The sequence below is a fragment of the Trichosurus vulpecula genome, chromosome 4 (assembly GCF_011100635.1).
Source record: "Trichosurus vulpecula isolate mTriVul1 chromosome 4, mTriVul1.pri, whole genome shotgun sequence".
NCBI classification, from domain to species: Eukaryota; Metazoa; Chordata; class Mammalia; order Diprotodontia; family Phalangeridae; genus Trichosurus; species Trichosurus vulpecula.
Window position 1 is genome coordinate 262,615,442 of NC_050576.1, and position 13,397 is coordinate 262,628,838.

Here is a 13,397-nt window from a genome sequence, read left to right on the forward strand (position 1 = left end):
ATTGCTTGCTCAACACTCAACTCCCTCTTAACCTAACGGGTTTCTCATCGGCTACTTTCACGCACCAGTAGCTCTCCGCCACTTAACTGCACAGAATGGGAATCAGACAGGGAGGATCTCCTCGCTGAAGTCCCTGACGTCTAGCCGCAGAAGAAGCAAACTCGTGGCCCGCCACCCTGCATCCGACGTCAAGCCCTGTGGTAGTCACACTTGGCAATGGGATCTGGCAGAGAGAGAGAGAGAGAGAGAGAGAGAGAGAGAGAGAGAGAGAGAGGGAGGGAGGGAGAGAGAAAGAAAGAAAGAGAAAGAAAGAAAAAGGAAGGAAGAAAAAGGAAGTAAGGAAGAAAAGAAGAAAGAGAAAAAGAGAGGAGGAAAAAAACAAACAAGCAAGCAAGCCCCACCACTAGCAACCCGGCGGGGGGGGGGGGGGGGGACATGGTGAAGTTACGCGCGTAGTCAACAAGTGCCAGTGAGCAAACTTAACCAGCTCTCGCTTCCCAGAGGAGTTCTGTCTCCATAGCTGGGGAGCGCAGCTTGTCGCCGCTCTAAGGAACCCCCTCCCTTCCCTTGCAACGGATTGTGGAGTCAGACACTTCTAATGGATGGGACCCGGGCAGCTTCTGGAGATGAAAATGAACATTATTAAAAAAAAAAAAAAGACAAAAATCCTGGCTTCTGAGTCAAACGCCTCTGGAGCTAGCTAGGGAATTGGCAGGCAAGGAGACGACCTTGTAGCTCTCCTGTGAGTAAAGGTTCTCGGCTGCCAGCATTTCTCACTGAAGAAATGGGGGAGGAGCGGAGAGGGAAAGAAAACTTGGGGTCATCTCTTTCTTCTCTGGAGGCTTATTTTTGTTTCTTTTGTTTTGTATGTATTGATTTTTTTGTGGTTTTATTGTTGTTTTGAGGGAAGGGATGTAAGGAAAGGAACTGGAGCCGGAAAGGGAGCCGAGTTTAGGTGGCTATTTTCAATCAGGCTTTAGGAAAAGCTTTCCTTGCCCCTACTTTGTGTCACAAAGATCTCTGGGTATTGTCCTATCAACGGGTAGGCACTGACCATCTCCAGCCTGCCACAAACTCGAAAGTAGATGACCTTGGGCCCCCATCGACCAGGGGCCAGGCTCGAATACTGATCCTCCTCGTTTGTTTATAGGGCCTTCTGCCTGGGCAGTAGATAAAGCAGATCTTAGTGGGGAGGGGAGGGACTGAGGAGGAGGAGAAAGAGGAGGAGACAGACACAGAAACAGAAAGACATAGACAAACAGAAGGGGAGAGGGAGGGAGGGAGGGAAGGAGGGAGGAAGGGAGGGAGAGAGAGAGAGAGAGAGAGAGAGAGAGAGAGAGAGAGAGAGAGAGAGAGAGAGAGAGAGAAACTAACGACTTAGATAACCAAGTTAAGTACAGGGATTTCCAAGGCAGAGGATGTGCCCAGCCTACTCTCCAGCTGCTGCCTGATTTCAGCTGGATTATGGCTGTCTCTAAACCCACCCCAGTTCCCCAAGCTGAGAGAAGAGTTGAAGGAGCTCCCAGCAGCAGCCCGAGTCTACGTAGGTCTTCCCACCTTAGCTGTAGCCGCCGCAGGGCTGTTTTAGCTCCGTGGCCAACCTCTGCTCCTCCAGTGGTCCAAGACCTTGGCTTAGCCAGGGGACATAGGAGCAGATCTGAATCTGTCAGCTAAACAATTTTTTTTAAGGTTCTTAATGAAAACACCAGGCACGGTTCAAACAATTTTTTTTGAGAATACTACAAAACCAAAACTGTTTTGAGAAGGGACACGGGGGAAGGGGGTGGGGGGGAGAGACAGAGAAAGAAAAGAATTGGTGCCCCAGTCATGGCGCATGTGCAGTGTGAATGAGTGTGAGTGAGTGAATGTGTGTGTGTGTGTGTGTGTGTGTGTGTGTTTCCCCTCCCAGCTTAAAGCCTTTCAGTCTCCCGCAGGACCTGTCATCAATGACGTCAATCATCCGGCGCCGGCCAATCAGAGGGTGGGGTAATTGTTTAGCTCTCTGGGCTGCAGCCGTGTCCATGAATCTCTATTCAGTATCTCCCTGCGTCCTGCTGCTGCCTCTCAAGCGTATGGGATTCCACGTAGGCATTAAAAAGAAAAAAAAAAGCCAAAACTCGAAAAAAAAAAACTTTGCAAAAGTTTTTTTTTCTTTTCCTCCTCCCCGCTGTCAGGTGACTGTAGCATTAGAAGCCATGAGTGTGGAGGCTTTGGGGAGCCCAGTGATGGAACCAGCTGCACTCTCCAAACGGAACCCGGCGCTGAGATTAGTTGACTTGGCAGGGGCTCATCATCACCATCACCACCATCATCACCACCATCCCCCACAGAGCGTCACAGGCTTCCCGGGGTTCGCCGGTCACCCCCACTCAATGGCTCCCTCGCACCCTGGGGAGTATGCTGCTGAATCCCGCCTAGGGCCGAGTCCATTCCGAGCCGAACACATGGGGCACCATCATCCCTCGGCCCTCAAACTCAGCCCTGCCCATCATACTCATCCCCATCACCGACACCAACATCATCATCATCATCACCACCACCACCACCACCACCATCCTTCTCCTCCTCCTCCTCCACCTCCTCATTCTATGGCAGGAGGCCACACTGAGGTGGTCGGTAGTCCAACCGGAGCGTTTGGCCCAGTGCCTTCAACAGCTATCCCTTACCCTGTCTCCCACCCCGCTCAGGCGCTTACAGCAGGTAGGGACTTCTTAACACGCAGAGATCTGCCAGCCCCCATGATGCCAGGACTAAGTGAGCAGCCCCCTGCTCCCAATTCTCACCACGGCATGTTTGTCTCAACAACAGGTAGCTATTCTGGACACCATGGCCACCACCACCCCGAAGCTGGGCATCACTCTCTTTTCTCTGGACTCCATGAGCCGCCTCCCCAGGCCTCCCCAGGTGGCCATCTGAACGGACAGATAAGACTGGGGCTACCTGGAGACATGTACGCCAGGTCCGAGCATTTCACTCAAGTGCCTGCCTCCAGGACAGATCCTTTCGCTGCAGCTTCTCTGCATAACTACGGGGGCATGAACCTGAACGTGAACCTAGCTCCCCACCACGGCCCCGGAGCCTTCTTTCGCTATATGCGGCAGCCCATCAAGCAGGAGCTCATCTGTAAGTGGATCGAGGTGGAGCAAGCGCCCAAAAGACTTTGCAACAAAACTTTCAGCACCATGCACGAGTTGGTAACTCATGTCACGGTGGAGCACGTTGGCGGCCCGGAGCAGTCCAATCACATCTGCTTCTGGGAAGAGTGTCCGAGAGAGGGGAAACCTTTCAAAGCCAAATACAAACTTGTAAATCACATCCGAGTGCACACGGGGGAAAAGCCCTTCCCCTGTCCTTTCCCGGGGTGTGGGAAAGTGTTTGCTAGATCAGAAAATCTCAAAATACACAAAAGAACTCACACAGGTCAGTATTCATCGCTCTCTATCTTGTTCAGCAACTATGATACAAGCAAGCGGTGTATTTTGTGTACCCTCAGTGTTTGGTTTCCTTAGGTTTCAACTTTTGTATTTTTGTTTTCCCATGTGCCAAAGTCCATAAAATATTAATTCAGTTTTTCTATTTTTAGATTCATTCAAGTTTTGGAGGCTGAGTGCGTTGCTACAATGTTTCTGTTAAGGGGGAGGGTAAGGGTGAGGAATGAGTACGTGTGTGTCCCTTTGTATGAGTGCTGTGTTCACACGATTTAAATATTTTAGGGGATACGAAGGCGTTTTAAAAATCAAATCGGTGTGGTGAGCTCCCAAGCGAAGAGTGAACAATGGGCCTCTAACTTTTTCCAGGCGGTCTTGACTCCTGTGGCTGAACTCTCTCTGCCTTTAAATTGGTGATTCTTTCTCACCGCTGCCTGCTCTGGGGTTCAGCAATGAAAATGATGTTAGGGGGACTTTACAGAACCATACGTATCTCGATTTCGAAGTCCTCCCTTTTTAGACTTGCAGAGGCAACAGACCCCACGCATTTTGTGAATCCTCACCTCTAGTCAGAGACTAGGGACAATTGGGCCTATCTGCTTGAAATGTCATTTACAGAACTGTTAAGTGAAATGGGGACATGTGTCAAACACATCTGTTAGTTCTAGTTAACAGAGAGGAAAGTCGCTGGATGGAAGATTCTGCAAAGCTTGAACTCCTCCGGCCAGAAGCATCTATAATTAATGAAATTGCAAGGAGAAAGTTTTCACACTTCCCGGAACAGCCTGTGAAGTTGTATTAATTAGTTTAGCAGCCGGTATTTGTAGTCTCTTTAGCTGTTAAGTTTTTTTCTGTTCGAGTACCAGTAACCTCCCCTCCCCCATTTTTCAGAGGAGGGGGGATTAGAGGGAGGAAACAGGAGGGAGGGGGAGAGAAAAGGGGAGGGGGAAGAGAGAATGAAACCTATTCCAAAAGATTTGTTCTCTGCCCCCCCCCCTTTTCTATTTTCCTACCCACCCCTACTCCTACATCATCTCTATTTTATAGAGTAACTTACAGTCTCCTTATCAGAAGTCTTGCTAGGTATCGACATTGCTTACGTCTTCGAAGAACGATTTCAAACTTCCCCCCTTCTTCTCAGGGTAGGTCTCTTGCGTTGAATCTACTCAGAGCTATACACCTGAAGAATTCTACGTAGAACATTTGTCCATTCACCCCTCCGCCCCCTTTCCCTACCCGAGCCAAACTTGTTCTTGATTCGTTCGCTTAATTGAAGCCTGGCTATTTTACAGAGTCTCGACTCTGAGATCTTTTTTAGCGTCTACGCAGACCCTAAGATCTACCACAACGCCTCCAGTGTTATTTTGATTCAGGGGTTAAAAAGGAATGCCTCTGCTCCAAATGGTAAGAATAACACCTCTGCGACCTTCAAGTCAACTCTGAGCAGGTAGAAAGAGTCATTAACAGGGCAACTCATCCTTAATGACAGCGTGTTCCTTAAGTAAACAAACTTTTACTGCTCTTTACCGGCCCACTGTTTGAAGTCTCTGAAGCAGAAAATGGTTAAATTCTTAGTGAAATTGACCTACAGCAAAGAAGCAAGTTCAGCGCGTCGCAGTGAGCGCAGGTTCAGGTTTGTTAACCACAATTTTCTAAGTATCCACTTTTCACTTTCAGCTTCCATTGTGATTAATTATCGCGCCGTGTAAAAATCCTACAGGGCCTTGCGTGTTCCCACGTTTCTATTAAACACCCTAAGTTGTCAAAAAACAAAATGTTTCTGAAATTGCAATAGAACTCGCTACAAATTATTCATGAAGACAGTTCTAGATTCAACAGGAAAATAATTGCCTTTTCAAATATTAATGATGTTTCATTTCCTCCAGTCCGGGGAAGTAGTGAAAAGCAGTGATTTCCTGCGATTCGGAGAATTTCTCTCTTAAAATTAGAGATCGAACTTAAAGGCACCTTAACCCAGCCAACACTGAGGGGTTTGCTTTACCTTGTGGAGCTTAGGAGAAGGCAGCAGGAACAATAGGGAGATCGGGGAGGGGAGGAGAAAGGAGACCCTAGCCCTGCTCGGCGCTGTAGCTTTCGTTTTCTCAGGCACTAACCTTGGCTCCTGAAACTCAGGCCCCTAACCTTGCCTCCTATAGGGTCTCTCCTTCCTCCCCCTGGTCGTGTAGCCAAACGTAAAAATCTCGAGGTGAAGCCCGGTAGAGCAGGAAAAATAAAACCGACCGAGTGGAATTTCTCCCTAAATACTTGTGCCCAGCTACAAGTGTGCTATAAAATGGCGGTTGCAGAGAGGCTGCCCCAGACTTCCTAACTTGGCCCGGCAGCTTGCAACGCGAGGAGAGTCCCTTAAGCCCCAAAGGGGGACGGCCCGGCTCAGTTCCCGAGCCGCCCTTCTCGGCCCAGTACATTTGTGGTTTCGAGCAGAGCCGGGAGGAGCGGGAATCCCAAACCGGAATGCAGCTGAGCTCGTCAAAAACCAGGCTTGGAGGATCCACGCCCTGCATTCCCTCTCTGCAGGTCAGAGCTGCTCCCCTAGACAACGCTCGGCGCTGACTTGCTTGCTCGGCTCTCGGGCGGACTGGGAACTAGCGAACAGGACAGAGACGCTTCCCGGCCCGCTGACCCTAGCAAGGCCGAGGCCGGGACTGTTAGGCTAGGACCAGCAGACTGGCTGCGGGGTCCAAAGGAGAAGGAGCCAGTACCATTGAGGCCGAGGGCTTGGAGCTCCAGAGAAAAAAACAAGCTGCAGCAACTCAGCTGGGCCTGTCTTCCTTACCTGCTACGTAACTCCCCGGGCTCAGGCATTGGCTTTACCGGTCCTCTTTCTCAGGGGCGTCCTAATTTACCGCTTGCTTGTACTGCCCTAATATCCTTCCTTCATTGTTGACTTGGCTCCACGGCCGGAGGTCAAATCACTGTTTCTTTATGTGAAACTTTAATTAGGTAGTCATAAGAAGATTTTTTTTCTTTATTGTGGTGAGAAAAAATATAGCCTTTAGAATTCCCCGAGCTGTTTTCTTACTGAAGCTCTTTCTTCCTTTGCAGGACCTTGATTGCTTCATTTTTCTAAATTATTATTTTTTTTTTAAGAAAAGGAAAGAGAAAGTTTTTTGGTCATCCATACGAACTGGACGAGTGAGGGAGAGGGAGAGAAAGGGTGAACATATTGACAGTGATGACACTGATTTATTCTGCCATCCTTTTTTTCTCCCTAAAAAGAGGGTTTGTTGTATGATAAATGAAAAATGAAAGACACCATGGCTGGGGGTGGGGTGGGGGGGACATTTATTAAGTAAATTTCGGGGGAAAGAACTATCCAGGACTGGTATTCTTCAAGGGGCATTCGTTTTCGTGTGAAGTCAGTGTATAGGCCTAGATCGATCCTGCATTCATACAGATGGATGAATAGGCAGGTAGATAGATAGATAGATAGATAGATTGATGGATAGATAGATAGATAGACAGATATACACCCACTTAGACTTAGAAGTCCTTCTAACTTAGAAGTCTATCTTGTTGAGTAAGGCTTTGTTTACATCAGCACCAAATCTAGATCATTTCATGGGAACATATTTTTTTCCCCTGAAATTGGCTTTATGATGAGGTGCAGATGGGGGTAGGGGTTTAGAGGATGGGGCTTGCCCTTCATTGATAGCATACAGTCTCTATATGCATTATAATAACCTCTGGCACCATACACCCAGCTATATTTTAGGGGCTTCAGTCACACACCTTACTTGACCTGGCAGCGCTGACTGTGAGACTAGGCAAGGGCTGATGTTTCTATATTTTGTAATTCCCTGGTTACAGATAAGGAAACACTTTTGGGGGGTGGGGTGGGAATAAGGCAATACATAACTGATCCTTATTTGGCACATTATTTTGCTAATAGGTTCTGCAGGTCATGTATGATCACCTTCTATTGGATCCTGGGCACATCTATGCATCCAGCCTGAGAAAATCTCTTGAAAATTCTCCAGAGTACAGGATTTCTGTTTGTGTGTCTATGAAGGTGGGCCCTGGCCTGATTGTGATAGTTTGGGGGTAACCTTGGCCCTAATCGAATTCCCTCCCCATCCATGGAGGAGATATTAATTCATTGCAAGGCCTTCCCTCTAACTCTAACAACAGGCAGGGCTGGCCCCTTCACCTCTGCTTTGGAGTTACAGCACTTAAGATCTTGCCTTCAGCGGTTAGTGGAGACCAATCTGTCTTTTAAACACTCGATTGACAATAAAACCAAGTAGCACATGTTAATATCTTCGGGAGGCCGTTGTAACCCATATAATAAAATATTATTACATGCATTCCAGTATAGAGAGATAGAGGATTATTTAGGAAAGATTTGAAGAATGCTGCTAAATGTTTTCCCTCAGGGGGTAGACGAGAGAGGGGAAAAAATGGATTTCTTGTGAAAACAGCCTCAGAAGTGAATCATTGCCCACTGAGGAGCTCAGAATACCTTTCCCCGAAGACAGAATACACATTGTTTACACGCAGTGTGCAACTGCAGTTGGTCTTTAAATTATCTGACTGCTTTGTCATTTGCACAAAACCCACTTTAGAAAACAATTTGGGCAGGAGGAAGAAAGCGTTTGGGTCTAAGGACAACTTTAAATTGTGTAGATTCTGGCTTCACTGCCAATATTTTTTCACTGGGTAAAGTGGGCTTCGTTCAGGAGAATGAATTTTGGAAACTCAAGGGGTGTGGGGCGAGGCGGAGATGGATCCATTGGGATTTTAGACGATGAAAATTAAACTAAGATGGAATCACCTTCTCTCTCTATCCCCCTCTCCCAAGCTCCCAATTCTCAAACCGTAGATTGTGTGTGGAGGTGAGGGGGGGTAGGAGGGAGTGGTTAATAGATCTCTATTTATCAAGGGATATGAGCTGGTTCCACCGGGGAGGGGAAGAAAGGGGGGGGAGGGATTGAAAGTCCTGGGGCCATGTGGAAGGGTTTTCTTTTATTTTCTCTCTCCTCCCCCACCCCCTTTTTGGGGGATCTTTTGTTTTTTGTTTTGCAGAGAGACAGAGACAGAGAGGGAGGAAGGCTCCCAACCCACCCCCTAACTAATGTATGTAATCGTTAATTGCATTCTTTCAGGAGAAAAACCATTCAAATGTGAATTTGAAGGCTGTGACAGACGATTCGCGAACAGCAGCGACAGGAAGAAACACTCTCACGTGCACACCAGCGACAAGCCGTACAACTGCAAAGTGAGAGGCTGTGACAAATCCTACACGCACCCCAGCTCCTTGAGGAAACACATGAAAGTGCATTGCAAGTCTCCTCCTCCGAGCTCGGGTTACGACTCCTCCACCCCTTCCCTGGTGTCACCCTCCTCGGACTCCGGGCGAGACCCCCCCGGCTCGGCTGCAGCCCCTGCGGAGCCGGGCGCCTCGTCGCGGGCGGCGAACCTGAGCGAATGGTACGTGTGTCAGAGCTCCGGGCCCAACGCGCTCCCGGCTCCTCCCAGTCCGGCTCCGTCACCTGACTCGGGAGAGGCGGCGGCGGCTGCGGCGGCAGAGGCGGCGGCAGAGGAGGCGGAGGCGGCGGCGGCCACGGCGGCGGGGGCAGCGGCTGAGGGAGCGGCGGCCACGGCGGCGGCGGCGGCGGCCACGGCAGCTGGGGCGGCGGCGGCTGCTGCTCACAGGAACTGCGATGCTAGGCCGTGTTACTAAAAAGGGAGAGGGAGAGATAAGGAAGGAAGGAAAGAAAGAAAGAGAGAAAGAAAAGGAAAGAAAGAAAGAAAGAAAGAAAGAAAGAAAGAAAGAAAGAAAGAAAGAAAGAAAGAAGCCCACCAGTAATCAGCTTCAGGGCTGTGCTGTAGGTCAATACAGTTACGTCATCCCCATCGATCTTAAAATACAGAGAGATCTTCGCAGATCTATCTGTACTTATATTTTTATCTGATCACACGCACCGTACACAAATATACAAACATACCCCTGCACACCCAGGCTGCTGCAGCCTATGAGGGAAAAGCTCATTGAAAGGGGACCCTAGATTCTGGGAGCTATTCCTAAAGGGACCGAGAAAGAGAAAGGAAAGAAAAAAAGAAAAAAAATGATAATAATAATGAAAGGATTGATGGGGAAACCCAGGTACTTGGAAGAAGCCAGAAGCTTGGTAAAATAAATGGCCAAGGCTCTGTTATCAGGCTGGGAACTGTATGTTTTCCTAGGCGGAGGGAGGTCAGCGGGCCTGCAGGCGATTCCTAAGGGGTTGGCCTGCTCTCTTTCCCCCTCCCCCAAGCCCGCCCCTCTATTGCCCTGCCTTCCGCTCCCCTCCCCTTTCTTTTCACCCCCACCCCCCATCTCAGCTCCCTCTCCCACTGGTTGGGTTGGCCTTCCCGGTGCCAAATTTTCTCTCATCGATTTCTGATTTCGTCGCCCATGATTGTATCAATGAACCAAAGTATTTAGATTTTTTAGTGTCCCGGAATTTCTGGATAAATGGATAGCCTGCGAGTGGGCAACCTCCCCTCTCTCACCATTTCTGCCTGGTTCCTTTCCCCACTTCACGTTCCAAACAAAATCTTGCCCTTCCTGTAAAACCCCAAATTCTTCAAAGGCGATCCTTTTTTTTTAATGAAGCCTCCCCATATGTGTATGATATATGTACACAACGACATGAAACGAGTGTACAAAATATATGCATGGGTGTATACGTGTGTGTGCACTATACATGTGCAAATGCATGTATACATACAGATATATAATAGGCCACGAATAAAACTATTTAAGGAAGGAGGGAGTAAAGAGTGGCCTAATGATTAGCTTGTCCTTTTCCTTTCTGTTCCCCAGTCTTTGAGATGCTGAATCCCATCATCCCCTGCCTCCACCTCCAGCCTCCCTCGAAGCCATTGTCATTCATTGCTGTTGAATCTTGTGGGTGCTTGTGATTTCTCGGGGGTTGTGGGAAGGCTGTTCGTGGTGACGTCATTGTGCTCAGGCCACTTAGGCGAAATTACTTGTGTGAGGTGTCAGTTTCTCTGGATGAATCGTGTAAACTACGTGATGGTCTTTGTCTAAAGCGCACAACCTTTGTCTTGTTTTTTTTTTTTTTTTAAAGAAAACAAACAAAAGAAAGAAAAAGAAAGAAACACCAATAATAAATTTTGTAACGGCAAAAAGAAACCCACGGTGGTGATAGAATGTGTATTATATACATATAATATATTTCGGTGTACAGGGCACCAGGGAAAGGACTTCCCGATGGAGAACCACACTTACTGTGCCTTGTTTTTTCTCCTTACCATTGAGTTCTAGGCAATGGGCAGTGGGGGTTTGGGTTAAGGAACTCACTTGCAACAGTTGCAAAGACAATTTAGTCATCATTTTCTTCTCTTATGCATCTTCTACTCTTGGAAGAGAAGGGCAATTTCCCTAAAACTGTTGTTTGTTCATTGCTAAATGCAAGACCAATTGGTTGTTTCCCAGCTCCGCCCTCATTCCCCATAGAATTTAAAGAACCAGGTGATTCAGAAGTTGGCTGGGTGGGGGGGATGTTGCAGGAGACGAGGGGGGAGACTAACCAAAGGAACAAAAAAAAATTCTCCACACAAGGAATACACTAGGCAGTTCTGAAACCTTTCCACTGAGGCAGTACTCTTTCTTGAGATTCAGTTTGGTTTTTTTCTCTATGGAAGCTTCTTTCAGATACCATTAAACAATTTTCACTTCCTAACACTCAGCTCAACAACTTCAACTAAATAAATAACTTACTAACTGGTGTGGGATTGTTTTCATTACACATAATGAAAACCTGATACATCCAAATATATCCTTGGTGAATTATCTAGTCAGTGAAAGGAAGAGGAGAGAGAGAAGGGGGGAAAACCACTCATAACACAACAGCTCTGATAGTCATCAACTGCGTCAGCCACGGGCAAAGTTGGTTGCAAAGTAGTGTTTCTCATCACAAAACTTAAACTCTGGAATGGAAAGCTATTGAGAGGAGAGGAAAGGACAGGAAAGGGTCATCTGAGAAAGATTTTTCATTCCAGAAGAATGTCTCTCTTTAAAAAAGATGAAGTCTTTCTTTATCTCGATGAGCTCATTGCTTTCTTTTCGTTCCTTTGCCCCCGAAGAAAAATAAAATAAAATAAAAATGTTTGAGGGTGTAGGCTAATCACCTTTAATTTTTCATTTGCTTGTTACAGATGTCCACCGCGTTGCTCTCAAGGTAATCTAGACAGACGCAGCTGAAAGCTCGAATCTTATGCCTTAGACATCAAAGGCAGATTGCACAAAGAAGTATTTCTCCGCAACGGTGAATCTTCATGGTAAGTTAGGATTTCTATGGCAATAGGCAAGTCATACTTAAATACTGAAAGGCGAAGTCTGGAGCCCGTCCAGTCTTTTCATTAAGGACATAATATTTACGTCTAACAGGCCTTTTTTCTTGTGTATACAAGTATATATTTTTGTTTGACGCGAACTAAATCATTTTCATTTAATTTCCGGTAAACAAAAACCACGCGAATGGGCACTTGTTCCAGATCATAATAAAAATGGATAATAATGTCAGGAAGAAAAGGGCCGCCTGAATTGACGCGTCAGTTCCCCTTTGTCTCTGCATTCTGCCGTGATCAGAGAATGCATTTGGATTTGATGGCGAGTTTCTAAAGCCGAGGAAATGGTTTTTAAGGGGGAAAGAAAAGGAGAAAGGTCTAATCAAGCTCGGGTTGTTCAAAGAGTCTGATTTTGGGGTTGAAAGTGTGAGTTTTATGGTGCATCTACATGGCACGTTAGGATCGCTATGGTAATGAGGAGAGCAAAAGCAAGCGGCCTTCAATGGAGGCACACTCCATTTGAGACAGTCTATTAAGATACATTTGCACTGACCTTTGGTTTCATGCTAGTTTAATACAGTCAATCTGCTCTCCATCATATACTTCCTGCACATAATACACTTTCTCAAATTTGGGTGTTTGTATTTACCCGAGACCCTGGCTCTTGTGCCTGGGATTTTAGTCAATGTTCTCTCTTTACCCCCAATCATTACTGTTCTTATTATTACTGTATTGTCGTGTTGTGCGCAGTGTTGTTGTTTATTGTCAGAAAAGGAAGAGCTGGTCTCTAAGAACCTTTACTGCCCCCCAAAGACGATCCAGGGTCAGTGGTGAATGACTCCTGGCAACGTCAGAAGCTTTAAAACTAAAATCGAAAAGAGAGAGAGAGAGAGAGGGAGAGAGGGAGGGAGGGAGGGAGAGAGAGAGAGGGAGAGAGGGAGGGAGGGAGAGAGAGAGAGAGAGAGAGAGAGAGAGAGAGAGAGAGAGAGAGAGAGAGAGAGAGAGAAAATTTCATCCATGAGAACACTTCATTTTCCTGTCCTTAAGTTAGCTGAGCTTGGAAGACCAGGACATTGAGATGGGCTGTAGGAATGAGCCACAACCTCCGAAAGTAAGGAGGACTGACTGCTGGCCACTCACACCATTTCCAAGCTCCCTTACTCATTTAACTCCCTACGACCTTCACTCATCCCAAGAAGAATGTTTATCAAAGTCTGAACTTCTAGTAGCCCAAGTTCTCCAGTTCTAGGGATCCGCCTAAGGGCAGCTGGGGAAGAACTTAGTCTGAGAGAGCCTGTAACGGCAGGCATTCCTGGAAAGGAAGGCCAAGGCGTTAGGGAAGATCTCAGGAAAGTTAGAAGTCCATGTTTCAGTAATTGTCTTGTTGTTTATTTTATCCAAGTACCCCAGTGAATAGGGGAAAAATAAACACGGTGAAAAAAAAATTCAAACAGTTGAGTCTTCTTTAGTGCCAGCCCTTGTGGTTGAATAAAAAGGATGGTCCGCTTTCTATTGAGCTGAGAAATCTTTGAAGTGGGAGTTATTATCTGAGACATTCCTGCTTGTCGTCTTAACAACGCTGATGAAACGTAAAACGGGCTTTGTTGGCGATTTGTTCTCCTCTCTGTCAAACTCCCCCTGCCCGCTAGCTTT

At 47.1% G+C, this 13,397-nt stretch overlaps 1 protein-coding gene across 1 annotated transcript; it reads left to right on the plus strand.

The window, feature by feature from the left end:
• Window positions 1-2,195: 2,195 nt before the first annotated feature.
• On the plus strand, window positions 2,196-9,032 carry ZIC4 (Zic family member 4). Its single transcript, XM_036755696.1, is given in 4 exon segments — window positions 2,196-2,700; window positions 2,809-3,420; window positions 8,552-8,876; window positions 8,951-9,032. Coding segments are annotated over 4 exon segments (1,524 nt in total).
• Window positions 9,033-13,397: the final 4,365 nt, after the last annotated feature.